This window comes from Cebidichthys violaceus, unplaced genomic scaffold (genome assembly GCF_023349555.1).
Source record: "Cebidichthys violaceus isolate CVI_PGR_0920_01 unplaced genomic scaffold, fCebVio1.0.p SCAF_9, whole genome shotgun sequence".
NCBI lineage: Eukaryota > Metazoa > Chordata > Actinopteri > Perciformes > Stichaeidae > Cebidichthys > Cebidichthys violaceus.
In genome coordinates this window covers 10,105,874-10,119,536 of record NW_027176975.1, presented here as the reverse complement: position 1 = coordinate 10,119,536, position 13,663 = coordinate 10,105,874, and the positions used below count along the sequence as shown (strand labels likewise).

Below are 13,663 nucleotides of genomic sequence, written 5' to 3'. Positions count from 1 at the left end.
GTCATACCACCAGAGACCGATACCGGATGAAGCTGAATTCATGAGGCTGCCTTGACCTTCATATAACTTTATGTTTTCTATATAAATACCAATCAGCCAGTGAAAAACAGTAAAAATCCCTCTGCATTGTGAAGCGGTGCAGGAAACATTTTAGTCTGAGACTTGGATGAAAGGAAAAAGACAGGAGGAAGGAACATGGGCAACAATAAACAGATGTGTTCTAAAGACCCTAGACTTATGGACATACTCCATATCCTCCTCAGCAATGCACAATGGATACTCTTCAATTTAATTCCAAATTCCAAAAAAAAAACATGCTAGCATCTTGTGAGCATGTGTTTATTGATTGGCACTCATAGGATAAAGGAAATTAAATATAAAAACGGCAATCTTTTCAATGTGGCGCCAAAATAAATTTTTTTTATCTTGAAACGCATTGCATCCTAAAAAACCCATTCCTGTCGGAGATGTGTCTTTACTTGTTTTTTTTTGTTTCAACGGCAAAAACAAAATATGCCTCAGTGAGTTGGGTCGTTAGAATGAACATTTGCATAAAGAGATGGAGGTGCCTACCTCCTTTCCACAAAATACACATTGAATAATAAATTGTCTATACATTTATTGTGCTAATGTGTGTGCATCACTGTGTTGACTTTCAAAGGTCTGCGTTGTTGTATGCTCCATATGTTTTCCATTTTCAGATACCTCTACTGTCTATATCAGCTTGTTTTGTTGTGTGTGTGTGTATGTGGACAGTACAGTTGAAATAATTCAAAGCAATACATTGACCAATAAGTATTGCTCAACTCGTTTGACAGAGTAATTTATGAAGTGTCTGTGTGTGTGTCTGTAGTGTTATTGAATTTACTGTGTGAGTGGTTTGTTCACTGCTCCACATGTTGTGATTTACTCGTGTAAAACTGGCTCTTGGTCCACTCGGGATAGGAATCACCAAGTACTTCAAAGTCGGTGTTTTGAATATGTTGATGTTAAGCTGTCTGTTATTTGGATTCACTGCAGTTTCACAGTAAAAGCTGTTGTTTTCACACACGCACATGGCCGGCATATGGTACGAGCTCTTCCCTCAGGTGTTTCATACTATGTAAAACAAAACAGGCCTTTAATGTTACCAGCCTGAACCAGACACTCCATACAACTGTGTGAGATACATTTTAGTGCTCTGTGAAATATAGGGTGAAAGTTGTTAGAACTTACCAGAGCAATTCACCTCTTATGCATACTTTTTTTTCTTTCTGTCTTTCGTTCTTTCTATGTGTATCAGTTTTGAAAGGGAGAAGACTGCTGATGTTTCCCACATCACCTAGTTTTCTCTGTGAAAGTGTGTTACGCAATGCTGAAACATAGCCAGGTGCAAAGGCTTTGATGAGACTCTGGCATGAGCAAGCTGGCACAGATGGAGATATTACAGGTACACCCAGTACCAGATCCTATGAAAAGAAATATATTCTGTTTTGGGAAGAAGGGGACTTTGCTTTCTTCCCACAAATCCTTCATGGGATGATTCATTCTGGCTTATCCTACGCCAAGTGGCGACTGGTCATTAGGGGCAGTCGGAGTGAACTGTGCATACAAATGATGTTATTATTAATTCTCAAAGCTTACTTTCTGCTATAATGTATTATCTATGAATATAGCATCTTCCTAAAGTGCATATAATTTGTGTTAGGATTTAATGTTTTCATCATGTTAAGTAGCCAGTATGTTGCTGCTTCAGACTGCGTTCTCCTGGTTCGTGGTGTCCACAGTACGGTGGCCTTTGTGGCATACAGCGGCCGTGGGCTGGGGGGCTAGCCCCTCTCTCACAATGCAATGTGTATTGTTCGTGGGAAAGTATGAATACACATGCTCAGAGTGTGTCTGCATTGAATGTAGATCACACAAATTTGATGACTAGTGGGGCTGACAGCCCATAGCCCCACTACAGTGTCATTTCAAATTTGATTGGCTATCTGTCGGCACAAACACTAGCTTGGAATTGACTGCTCGGCAAGGAGAGGGGAGACTTTCTTAGCGGCCGCCAGCGAACTTGAGAAAATGAATGAAAGTGGATTATGTACTCGAGCACAAGTTTGAAACCTTTAGTTTGGAGGATAATTTGGAATAAAAGCGCCTCGGGGCCAACGGTTAGCATACAAAAGAAGGCACTCTTTTGTTATCCATGTCTGCTTTTTGGTGGAGATGGTACTTTGTCGAAGACAGGTTATAAAGATTTGGAACATTTCTTTGAGAGGATATCGAAACATGAGAGCAGCGGGAGCCATCTGGATAATGCTGTGAAACTGGGTTTACATGGATGGGTAAATGTCGCTGCCCAAATTGACAGCGAACACAGGCTCTCCATTGAGCAGCATAACAGACATGTGGAGGAAAACAGGTATGCGCTCAGTTGGATTATAACATGTATTAAACTGTGGAAAACAGTACTAACTTGTGAAATTACTCTCTCTCTCTCTCTCTCTCTCTCTCTCTCTCTCTCTCTCTCTCTCTCTCTCTCTCTCTTTCTCTAAGATGTGTTTTGCTTGTTTTTTTTTGCACAGACTGTTACAACTGCAAAAACAAGATTTTCATTGGTCAGGAAGGCTCAATGAGTTGGGTTGTTACAATGAACATGTGTATTGAATATGTTGATGTAGCTGTTTGTTATTTGGATTCACTGCAGTTTCACAGTAAAAGCTGCTGTTTTCACACACGCACATGGCCGGCACATGGTACGAGCTCTTCCCTCAGGTGTTTCATATTATGTATAACAAAACAGGCCATTAATGTTACCAGCCTGAACCAGACACTCCATACAACTGTGTGAGATACATTTTAGTGCTCTGTAAAGTACAGTGAAAGTTGTTTGAACTTAGATGAGCAATTCACCTCTTATACATACTTTTTTTTCTTCCTTTCTGTCTTTCGTTCTTTCTTTGCATATCAGTAATAAAAGTGGGAAGGCTGCTGACTTTTCCCACATATTTATTAGCTTATTGTTTCTGTGAAAGTGTGTTACGCAATGCTGAAATATAGCCAGGTGCAAATGCTTTGATGAGACTCTGGCATGAGCAAGCTGGCCCAGGGGATATGATGGAGATTTTACAGGTATACCCAGTACCAGATCCTATGAAAAGGAATATACTTGGTATGTGAGATGCTATATTGAGGTTTAGCATGAAAGCATTTGGTTTAAGGAAGAAGGGAACTTTTTTTTTTACACAAAGCCTTCATGGGATGATTCATACTGATGTTACACCAAGTGGTGACTGGGGACAGGTGGGGTATAGCACCACCTGTTGTCATCAGAGAGAATTGTGCATACAAGTTATGTTATTCAGTCGAGCACAAGTTGGTCGAATACAGGTTAAAATGATTTTGGAATCTTTCTGAGAGGATCACGAAACATGAGAGCAGCAGAAGCCATCTGGACAATGCTGTAAAACTGGGTTTACTCTCCATTGAGCAGCATTCAGACAAGTGGAGGAAAACAGGTATGTGCTTAGTCGGATCATAACATCTATTAAACTGTGTGGAAAATGTGAAACAGTTCTGCGGTATTTATACTGTAAGGTATTAATAATAATTTTAATGTTATCGTTATGCATGACGCATCAAAACTTTGAACTATTTGGTACGGCCATATGCTTATAAACGATAGAATATTGCATTCTTAATTCAGGCTTGTAGTTTTGTAACTTGTGAAATTGCTCACTCACTCACTCTTTCTTTTTCTCTCTCTGTGTATGTGTATAAGTTGGTGCCCCATCATTTATTTTACATATAAAAACACCACTGGTTACACCACACCCTTGGGCAGCACTTTTGGGGCAAACAACACTTCATTACTGACCCAAATGAACCCCTGTAAACACCTTTTAGAAGAATCAAATCCATGGGTTTTATTAACATGAAAAGATACAAACAAGGCAATACAAAATCCTAGGTTGAGAGGCAGCAAGACCAGCAGTCCCCACACTAGTGCCTCTCTCTTCTGGTGCCGGCACAAGAGCTTTTAAGCGCTTCCTTCCCAGGCCAGGTGCACTACGTTGAGCAATGCAGCACACCTGGGCAGAGCTACTACAGCGGCAAAAGGTAACACAGCGCAGAGACACATACAGCTTTAACAGCTTGCTAGAATCCAAACTCTGCAAGAACAGAATTGTCCTTTGTGTGATTCTCCTCAACTTCACATTTACATGTAGTTTCCATATTTTGTTAATAAATGGAATATAGGCAGGAGTTTCTATCAAAATGAACCCCTGGCATAGAAGACCAGGGCTCATTTGATTTGATATACAGTATGCACTGAAGGACGGTGGCCCAGTTCTGGTCTGTGGGTACTGAGGTATGCTTGGAAATAAACCGAGGCCTTTAAATAGCAGTGCAAAATATTGCTTTGCACTGCATAATGATGGAGCAGGTCTCCTTTTTGGGAACATGAAATCATTATTAGAGCGCAGCTGGGTGAACGGAGCGATGGCTGTGGTCTTGTTTTCCACTTAGCTCTTAACTGTGGACATGGCTGGTTCATTCTCTTAACTCTGTTCTCTTGTAAATGCACATTATTTTAAAAAGAGTAATTAAGACTAAATGGAATGAAATTTTTTTTTCAATCTGCTGAGAAGAGAAGTCGCCCACATGTTGCTCACCCCACCCCTTCTGACCCAATGTTGTCCCTGGTGCCCTGGTGTAATCTGATTACATTTCACCCCCTCCCAAAATGAGAAGTACTAGTGACAAATAATACTAAAGTGTAACAAGAACGTAACAGGATCCACATTCATGCAACAATCAAAAAGAGAACTTTATTGTATCAGTACAAAAGCATTTCCCCTCAACCTACATACTTTCTACCAAGAGGCTAACAGTCCAGTTTAGCACCCAACCAAGGAGTCATACACAATGCACACTACTATAGGCATAAACTACATAACAATTTAAAAACAGATAGTTAATATTGTGCTGTACATCACATATTGTCACTTGTTAACACATCTGATATTTTAACGCATCAAATTAGATGGCTACAATGATTCCTCTAATAACATTCAGTAATATAAAGTCCAAATGATCAAGTTTGCTAGCTGATGACATATCAAAATAATTGTAAGCTTGTTTAAGAGTTGCTAGTTTAAACTTTAACAGGACAAAGTCAGTGTATATAAAAAGACAGCAGATTTATTATGGCTGCTTTTAGATAGCCGTGATGAAGTGAAGAATGTTGTGGGAAGGATTTAAGGATTTAGCTTCTCCACGTGTCAGCTCTAAACAACAGAGTTGGCGTTGTCTACATGGATAGCATCACTTCACTTACTATACTTAAAATGTACAATATATTTCAATATGTCATTTTTTAAGTTGAAGATTGAAATTTGTATTTCCCAATTTCCTGACAATTTTCCTGAATTCAAATGTTAACAGTGAAAGTGAAAGGTTCTGGACAGAGGAAATGCAAAGAAATTAGTTGTGGTGAACATACGTCTGTCTAAACATATATATATATACATCTACAATAAAACTACATTGGTATGAAGCATACAATACTGTTCAATCTGGAGTGCTATAGACTCTAAAATCCAAATGTTCATCTCCTAAAAGAATTAATGTAATTCTGTGTTTCTGAAGTTGTGTTTCTCCACTCTAGATTTGCACACAATCATTCTCTATAATATAATACAATCACATGATAATGTTAAGAGAGGGGAATTTGGGAGATAACCCAACAGCTGTGAAGATGGTTTGTAAAAAAACCAAACCAGTTGTGGCTAGAAGGAAAAATGCTGGAATGTGTCGGTATTTACAGAATGTGCAAGTTTTAGAGTGTGTAGCTCTCTAACACAATCAGTGCATGTTTTTAGTTTTGTCATTGGTTTTGTCATTAGTGGCGACATTGGTGAGTTGGACATTCTCCTCCTCTAGGTCTTTCTGGTCACGCAGTTCTCCCTCCAAATGGAAGCCAACCATCAGCTGGTAGATGATCACACCAATGATGGTGCCAAGGAATGGGGCAAAAACAGGCACCAGGAACCAGCCATTTCTAACCCTGAGGAGTCACAAAAAAATAGTTAATTTTAGTTTTTTACTTTGTCTAAAGGGGACAAGGATAGTGAGCACTGTGAGTGTTCACATAGAGATAAACAGTGGATGCAGAAAATGCTTAAAAATTGCTGCACTTACGTAAAAACTTCGCCGCCCCACCCAGCAACAGCGGTGAAAATACGTGGTCCGAGGTCTCTGGCAGGATTGACAGCATAGCCAGAATTAAAGCCCATGGACAATCCAATGACCAGAACCACAAATCCCACAGTAAAGGCCTCCAGTCCTTGGGGGATGGAGTTGTTGTGTGGATCCACAATAGCCAGAATACACACAATCAGCGCTGCTGTGCCAATGATCTGTGTTGGAGAGAGGTACATGTACCAGATAATCGTGAGTTGTATCGCCTATATTTAAAAAAAAAAATGTATTCAGAGTATAACAGCTGTTTTCATTTCAAAAGGGGTACCTGGTCAAAGAATCCATTGACAAGAGTGAGATGTTTTCCAGGGTAAGTAGCAAAAATGCCAGCTGTGGCATTAGGCCCAGTCACATTGAAAGCTCCAGGATGGTCCCACAGGGCATCTAAAGGGATGCAAACGACAAAATATAGCATGAAATATGTTCTTGTTTAGACTTGTTTAGGTTGTCTAAAACACAAATCTGTTCATATATGGTTGTAACAACATAATTTTTTGACATATGGCTCCACATCTGGAGTCATCCCTTACCGTAGTACATGCCGAAAATGATAGCAGCACCAAAAAAACCACCGATTGTCTGAAAGAGGAAATACATGGGGAACTTTCTCCAGCGCTCTCTTCCGAGCAGGCATAGGGCAAAGGTCACTGCAGGGTTCAGATGGCCACCTGTAAATGTAAATGGTGACAGTATGTCAGTATTATAGACTATGAAGTGCAACAACATTAATGAAATATACACTCAGACTCCAGATGTATCAACACAAGGTACAAAGCTGGTTAAAATGTGCTCCTGCATATTGAATTTGTCTGAGAAACGTTATGTACCTGATACCTGGCCACAGACCAGGATGCCTAACATGGCAGCGAAGCCGAAGGCAAAGTTGACTGTGAGGAACATGCCATGGGAACCACCACTCAACACCAGCTGGGCCACAGCACCACAACCGAACATCTGAAGAGAGAATAAATACAAGTTTACACAGGGTCTCAACGACTTTGTGTGCACAGAACAGCTCATGGCTGATTTCTGTTGTAGTAAAAAGTAATCTGATGTTGTAATGTGTGATATTTGTGTGATTTTAAAGAAAGGAAAAGACAAAAAAAGCATATTCTTCAGGGATTTTGACTGCTCCAATACGTAGTCTTTCCATAGTTAGATTCTGATTCCTTATTGGATGAGGGAGTAGAGGAAAATATGTGTTCATTTGACTGATTCTGTCAAAAGAAGAAGGATTTAGAGAACGTGCTGCCTTTAAATGTAGGAGCGTACTGCCAAGCAGGTGCCATACTGTTTATTCTGCATCCTGTGTCATTATGTGTGTGTGTGTGTGTGTCCATTTCCTCTTTGTATGTGTTGGGTTTAGGAATATGTGTGGTCCATGCATAGACTGCTGCTCTTTAAAGCCCCCTGATGAGGATGCTTTTCAGTTAGACCGCAGGACTCAGATGTTGAGGTTAGCTTGAGGGAACCACACTGGCGCCTGAGGGGAGTTCATCATCAGTGGGCTCAGTCTAAACTCTTTTCCACCCCTGCTGAAGCCAGCCATGACTGGAAAAATTTGACATAAAACCTCCATTACTTAAGTGGAAGGAATCCGCCTCTCTTACCCACTCAAACTCGATTAGAGACATTATGTCTAGAGAAGACCCCATTATACTAACCGAGGAACGAACTGTCAATTTTGCATAGTGTGATGCCCCTTCGTATTTTAGTTATTTTATTTTATTTATTTATTAATTATCTGTGTCCATTATTTCTCTACTTACTATTGTTGTTACTAATAAGGTATATTATAGATATTTTCTTTGTATTCCTGTCTGTAATTTGAACTTTATTACCAATATCTTAGAATATATGTGGTTGTATGTGTGTTTTTATTGTTTTAGCAGATGGTTGTGTTGTGATACGGGTGAGTTCAGAAAAACTAAAATCCTTTTCCTGTACAGTCACCGTTTTATTTGTTATTGAGAATCAATAAAAATACCTTTGAAAGACCAAAAAACCCAGCCCATTAGATTTGTGCTTAGTTTTGTTTTGAAGTGAGGGTGAATGTCTGCTTGATGGTATGCCAAGAAGGGCTTGTGGCATATGACAATAAAAAAAATGACAAACTCAAGACTTTTCGCTTCACAGAGTTTTTCTTAATGTCAGAGTCGTCGCCTTACAAATGATGGTCCATTAGCTTGCAAGTGCCAACTTCCTCACACAGATCACATTCCACTAGAAAGGTCTCATTTAAATCGGACACTGAATCTGGGAGCAATAACTCGGAAGTGCTGATGTTCACCAGTGACTGCGTGTTCACTCTGTTGAAGACTTTCAGCCACTTGGTATGTTGCTGTCATCAGTCAGAAGTTAGTTAACTGCCCCACAACACCTCCTCAACCAACATGCAATTGGCTGATTCAGCTGGTCAGGCATCCATGCAGCTACTCCCAGCTTTTAGCACAGTCGGGGAGCTTATAAAAAACCCCCACAGCAGTAAACCTATACTGAAAAACACATTTGGCTATTGTTTAGGAGGTGAAGGCATAAAAATATGCTGGCCTGGAACCAGTCTCTAAATCACTGCCTGTGTGATGTTTTCAAATTCAGGATGAAGAGCCTCAGAAGCCCCCCTAAGGCTACTCAGAGCAGGGAACAGTGTTTTGAAGTGGAAAATGAAGTGCACCGTTGTGAGAGTGCAATGAGGGGTTAACACAACAGTTACAGGAGGATAACCAAAGACATTCGCTGCCTGCAGGTGACCCTCATGGACTGAATGATCTGTGTCAGATACTACACAATGCACTTTGAGTGTGAACAGCGGACATCCAAACACACTATACTGCCATCAGCCTGTGGCAAATAAGTCATTTTCTTCAGCATGAAATATCCTGTTTATAGATCCTAACAGGTTGCTAGGAGCTAGTGACACATGCCAAGAATGCCAAAATCAATACAAAGAGTTACACACACCCTCACCCTCACGTCATCTATCCCTCCAGGCATTTATACACTTGTAGCCGATTACTTATTGCTTAACAAGTGTTTAATTTGTCACTAGGATAAAATGTATTGACAGGTTGATACCTGGAGAGAGAAAGGGGTTGACAAAGATAATGACAGAGTGAGAGAGAGACTTCTGTAATGTTTGATAGAGAAAGAACAATTACATTAGTCATGTCAGTGATGTGATGCCTATTGTTCTGCCACTGACTCTCCCAGCGCTGCCATCGACATGTGTCACCAAATAATCAGCCGCCGCACCTTTCTGTCCCATCAGCAGTTATACCTGATGCTGAATCCTCTAACAACAACTATGAAATATTTTCAATCCTCGGCTCTTATTTAAGTAGTAGTACGTTTTTTCTTTTTTTTTACATTGACTTGGATTATGCATCAGAATAAAATGTTCATTTCTAATAAAAGTAATGTGCTTCTACGCCTTCATAACTGGTTTGTCACTGAAAATGAGTCACTAAGCACTGGGAATGTAAAACCATTACAGGAGCCACTAAACTGGTTGTTGTACTAGTATTTAAAAAATTTTTAAACAAATTTGAATCCAAGTGCCAAGTTTCTGCCAAGACAGGGGTAAGATAAAATGCTTCTTACAGTACTGTAGCCATTGTTTGTACATCACCATAGCCTAGCATCTGGATCTATTTTACTCAAGGAACAAAAGAAGTGTCTGTTTCTCTTGCGATGCAGAAATGTTCATTTTAAGCTGAAACAGCATTTATGACAGGGACAAAGTGGGATGCTGAGCTACTATTTCAGATTTACCCTTTGAGTGTTGTAAAGCATCAGTCTGTGGTAAAGGATGACTAACGTAAGTGATGTTTAAAAGTGCAGCACGTAGTTTAATGCCCGTAATACAAAGCTATTCGTACTCGTCAAACACCTAACACACTGTAAAGTGATCACAAGAAGTCATGAGGTCTTGGCTCCAGGATCCTGGATCCCAGCTTCCAAGTAAATATTGGCATGCTATCTTATATATGGTTTTGTTCACAGAGCACGTTGTCCTGACCTGAACAACCTGTTACTTACCTGTTTGTTGTGAACTCAGATCAGAAAGTAACCCTACATTCACACTCTTTGTCAAATACAAACAGTGTTCTTTTGCTCGTTTTGAAGCCCATGAATGGTTTATAAATGACAAGCAGTTTCTGCAATTACTTCTCAAACATGGCAACAAAAAAAATGATAAAATACAAATGCTGTCATGTAGAGTGTAATTGATCACAAGAACATTGAATAGTGAGGGTACTTAGAGAAAAGTAAACGCTGTGAGAGGGGACAGAGTTCCACTATTACCAACATGCAAAGTGTGACCATTTTAAACTCTTCATTTAAAGCTTGGAAGCTTTAAAAAAACAAAAAAAACAACAACAACGATCTACTTCAGCATGAGATGATGTGATATAAAAAAAAGACTGACTGTAATATAAGTTCCATGCATACACACACTTGTACACTCACACACTTACCACAAGGATGAGAGTGCCAAGACACTCTGCCAGGGCCTGGCGGAGCAGCAGGTTACGGATCTGGAAGAACCGGGACAGTTTGTCCAAATACACCTTATGTCTGCCCATGTTTTCTTGCAAAAGACTGATAAGACTGTAAGAAGACAGGCACGGGTAGGTAGTGTTTCCTGAGTCGCTGTGAAGCTGGGAGGAACGGGCTCCTCTTATAGAGCCATGATGAGCTTGGATTGAAGCCTGAGCACGGCCCCACCCTCTGCACCACGCCTCCCTGCGTCTCACAAAGTGATTCAGCTTTTGGGTTTCTCACTGGTCAACTTTATCCTCTCACTCTCACTCTCACTCTCACTCAAACACACGTACACACGTACACACATACACACACACACACACACACACACACACACACACACACACACACACACACACACACACACTCCTTACATTGTTATACCTGTGAGCTCCTTCATTGGCCTCATTCATACCCGCAACCCAATACTTGAACCTCCTCAACACATGCCTAACCATTAGCATAGCTTTCCTAAATATAATCCAGTGATTACATTTCTTCATTGAAAAGTTCAGCCAAAACTCAAACTCCTGGACAAACAATACAAATGGCTTTGAGATCTGGTCATTACAGAAAGTAAAGAGCTTCCCTAAGATGTTTCTTTTTCTTTCTCCCTCAGATTTAAACTTGGAAAGGGCGACAATATAATAAGTGTGAGAAAGTTTCTTTGCATTCGAAGAACTGTATGTATCGTGTGCTTTGGATTTTGTCTAAATGTAATTACTGTAAGAGCACATTTACCCGTGCTGTTATTTTGCAAACTTATTATGGCAATACCTGATTTATAGTGTAACATATGTGTTGCCTGCCCTGATGTCATTACTGCCTCAGATTATGCAAATTAAAAAAAATAAAAAACCTTAAAGACAGAAAGGATAAATCATGTAAACACTTTGTGTAGTCTCTACCCACCTTAATCCACCAAAATGAAAATGTCTTACACAAACATATTTGTTAAATCTTGGACCTAAGATGACTTAACTGGTTCTCTCTCTTTCTCTCTTTCTCTCTCTCTCTCTCTCTCTCTCTCTCTCTATGTCTCTCTTTGTCTCTCTCTCTCTCCCCTCTCTCTCTCTCTCTCTCTCTCTCTCTCTCTCTCTCTCTCTCTCTCTCTCTCTCTCTCTCTCTCTCTCTCACACACACACACACACACACACACACACACACACACACACACACCTTTCTCTTCTCCTTTTCTGTCTCGCAGCTCGTTTTCTCTGACATGCTCTTTTGTCCCCCGTCTGAAACTTCATCACCACATATTATAGCCTCTTTGTCTGGTTTCAATAGAGGTGTGAGAACATTTCCAATTTTAAAAGCCCAGACATGCCTCTATCAGTAGGAATCAGTGTACCATTTCTTTACTCCATTTGGAGTTATTTTGTTCTGCTTGGGCCTATATGATTGTCACAGTGGTGCACACTATCAACTTGGATCACCTGAACGTTAAACTTGTGTGCACATATCATAGAGCAGACATGTCAAACTCAAGGCCCGAGGCCGCCACGTCATTTTTATGTGGCCCGCAAATCCGCCAGCAAAAAAAATAATTAAAAGTTAGACTTGAAAATAAAAATATCCCCATGGTCGAAATTATGAGATATAAAATCGGAATTATGATATAGCATGTTGTCGTGTGTGCCGACATTAAAACTACCACAACAGGTGGACAGGAGAGGCAACAGCCGCAGTTTTCCAACAAGTGTTTGAGTTGAAAATGATTGACAAATAATCCCAAAATGTCCACGAAGAGAAAAATGTATGCAGAGGGAAGAACATTTAATGAAAGATGTGAAAGTAAATACGTGTTTGTTCTTCAAGGAGAAAAAACGGTCTGTCTTCTGTGCTATGAGGCAGTGTCTGTGTTGAAGGAATACAATTTACGTCGGCATTTTCACACTGAGCTAAATTTAGCCTCCAAGATAAACTCATAAAATTGTCCAAGAATTAAAAGGCAGACTGCAATCGCAGCAGAATATATTTACAAAAGCTACAGCCCAGTGCATGCTTAAAGGTATGTGAGCAGGTTACAGACTTTTACAAATGTCAGTTTGTGAAGAAACACCATCGCAGACCGAGTTCAGGAACTAGCAGGCAAACTAACAACACAGCTAGCTGAAGAGACGAGCAGGTACTTGTCTTTTTCATTAGCTGTTGATGAAAGCACAGACAACACGGATACAGCACATCTATCAGTGTTTAGAAGAGGCTGAAGACAGACTTGACTGTCAGTGAGGAGCTCATGGATGTAGCTGAATGCATGCGGGACAATGACGGGGAGGAACATTAGTGATGCAGAGAAGTGACAAAAATAGCTTTGAACAAAGTTAATGTAATAACTTGTTTGATATTTGTCTTTGATATTTTCTTTAAAAGTTTGATCTTTGATAGAGTAATGTGGATTTCTTAACCCTAAATTAAAATGATTTATGTTATAACAGAAATGTGCTTAAATATAATTTTACATTTATATAACTGCATGTATAATCGTTTTACACTTGAATAAACAATAATCAAATGCAGAGACAGTTACTTAAAATGTTAGGAGTAGTTACATTTACAGTCTTACAGTTACAACCAGCCCTTTGAAGGCGACCATGATGCTGATGTGGCCCAGAGTGAAAATGAGTTTGACACCCCTGTCATAGACAGAACTTAAACATGCTTTACACAAAGATGCACAACCATGTTAAATCCATCAAAACAGACAGCGGCCTGTTTCCGGGAGAGTTGGCAGCCACAATGTTGCATGCATTGTCGTGGACACATCCAGCCGCTTCAGACTCCACCACATCTATACATTTAGCTGTGAGGCAGTCAGCTGTGCGTCTGACTGGCATAATTTGTCAACGTTAGCGAGTGTGTGTGCACGTGTGTGTGT

The 13,663-nt window shown here is 40.1% G+C and overlaps 1 protein-coding gene across 1 annotated transcript; it reads right to left on the bottom strand.

Annotated features, from left to right (window-relative positions):
* Window positions 1-4,779: 4,779 nt before the first annotated feature.
* On the bottom strand, window positions 4,780-10,910 carry LOC137866951 (aquaporin-3-like). The gene is made up of 6 exons (XM_068703262.1): window positions 10,716-10,910; window positions 7,065-7,191; window positions 6,768-6,905; window positions 6,506-6,621; window positions 6,178-6,395; window positions 4,780-6,043 (listed from the first exon to the last, which is right to left on the bottom strand). Exons 1-6 carry the CDS (start codon window positions 10,821-10,823, stop codon window positions 5,842-5,844), a joined length of 909 nt encoding a protein of 302 aa, XP_068559363.1. The 5' UTR covers window positions 10,824-10,910; the 3' UTR covers window positions 4,780-5,841.
* Between the last annotated feature and the right edge of the window lie 2,753 nt (window positions 10,911-13,663).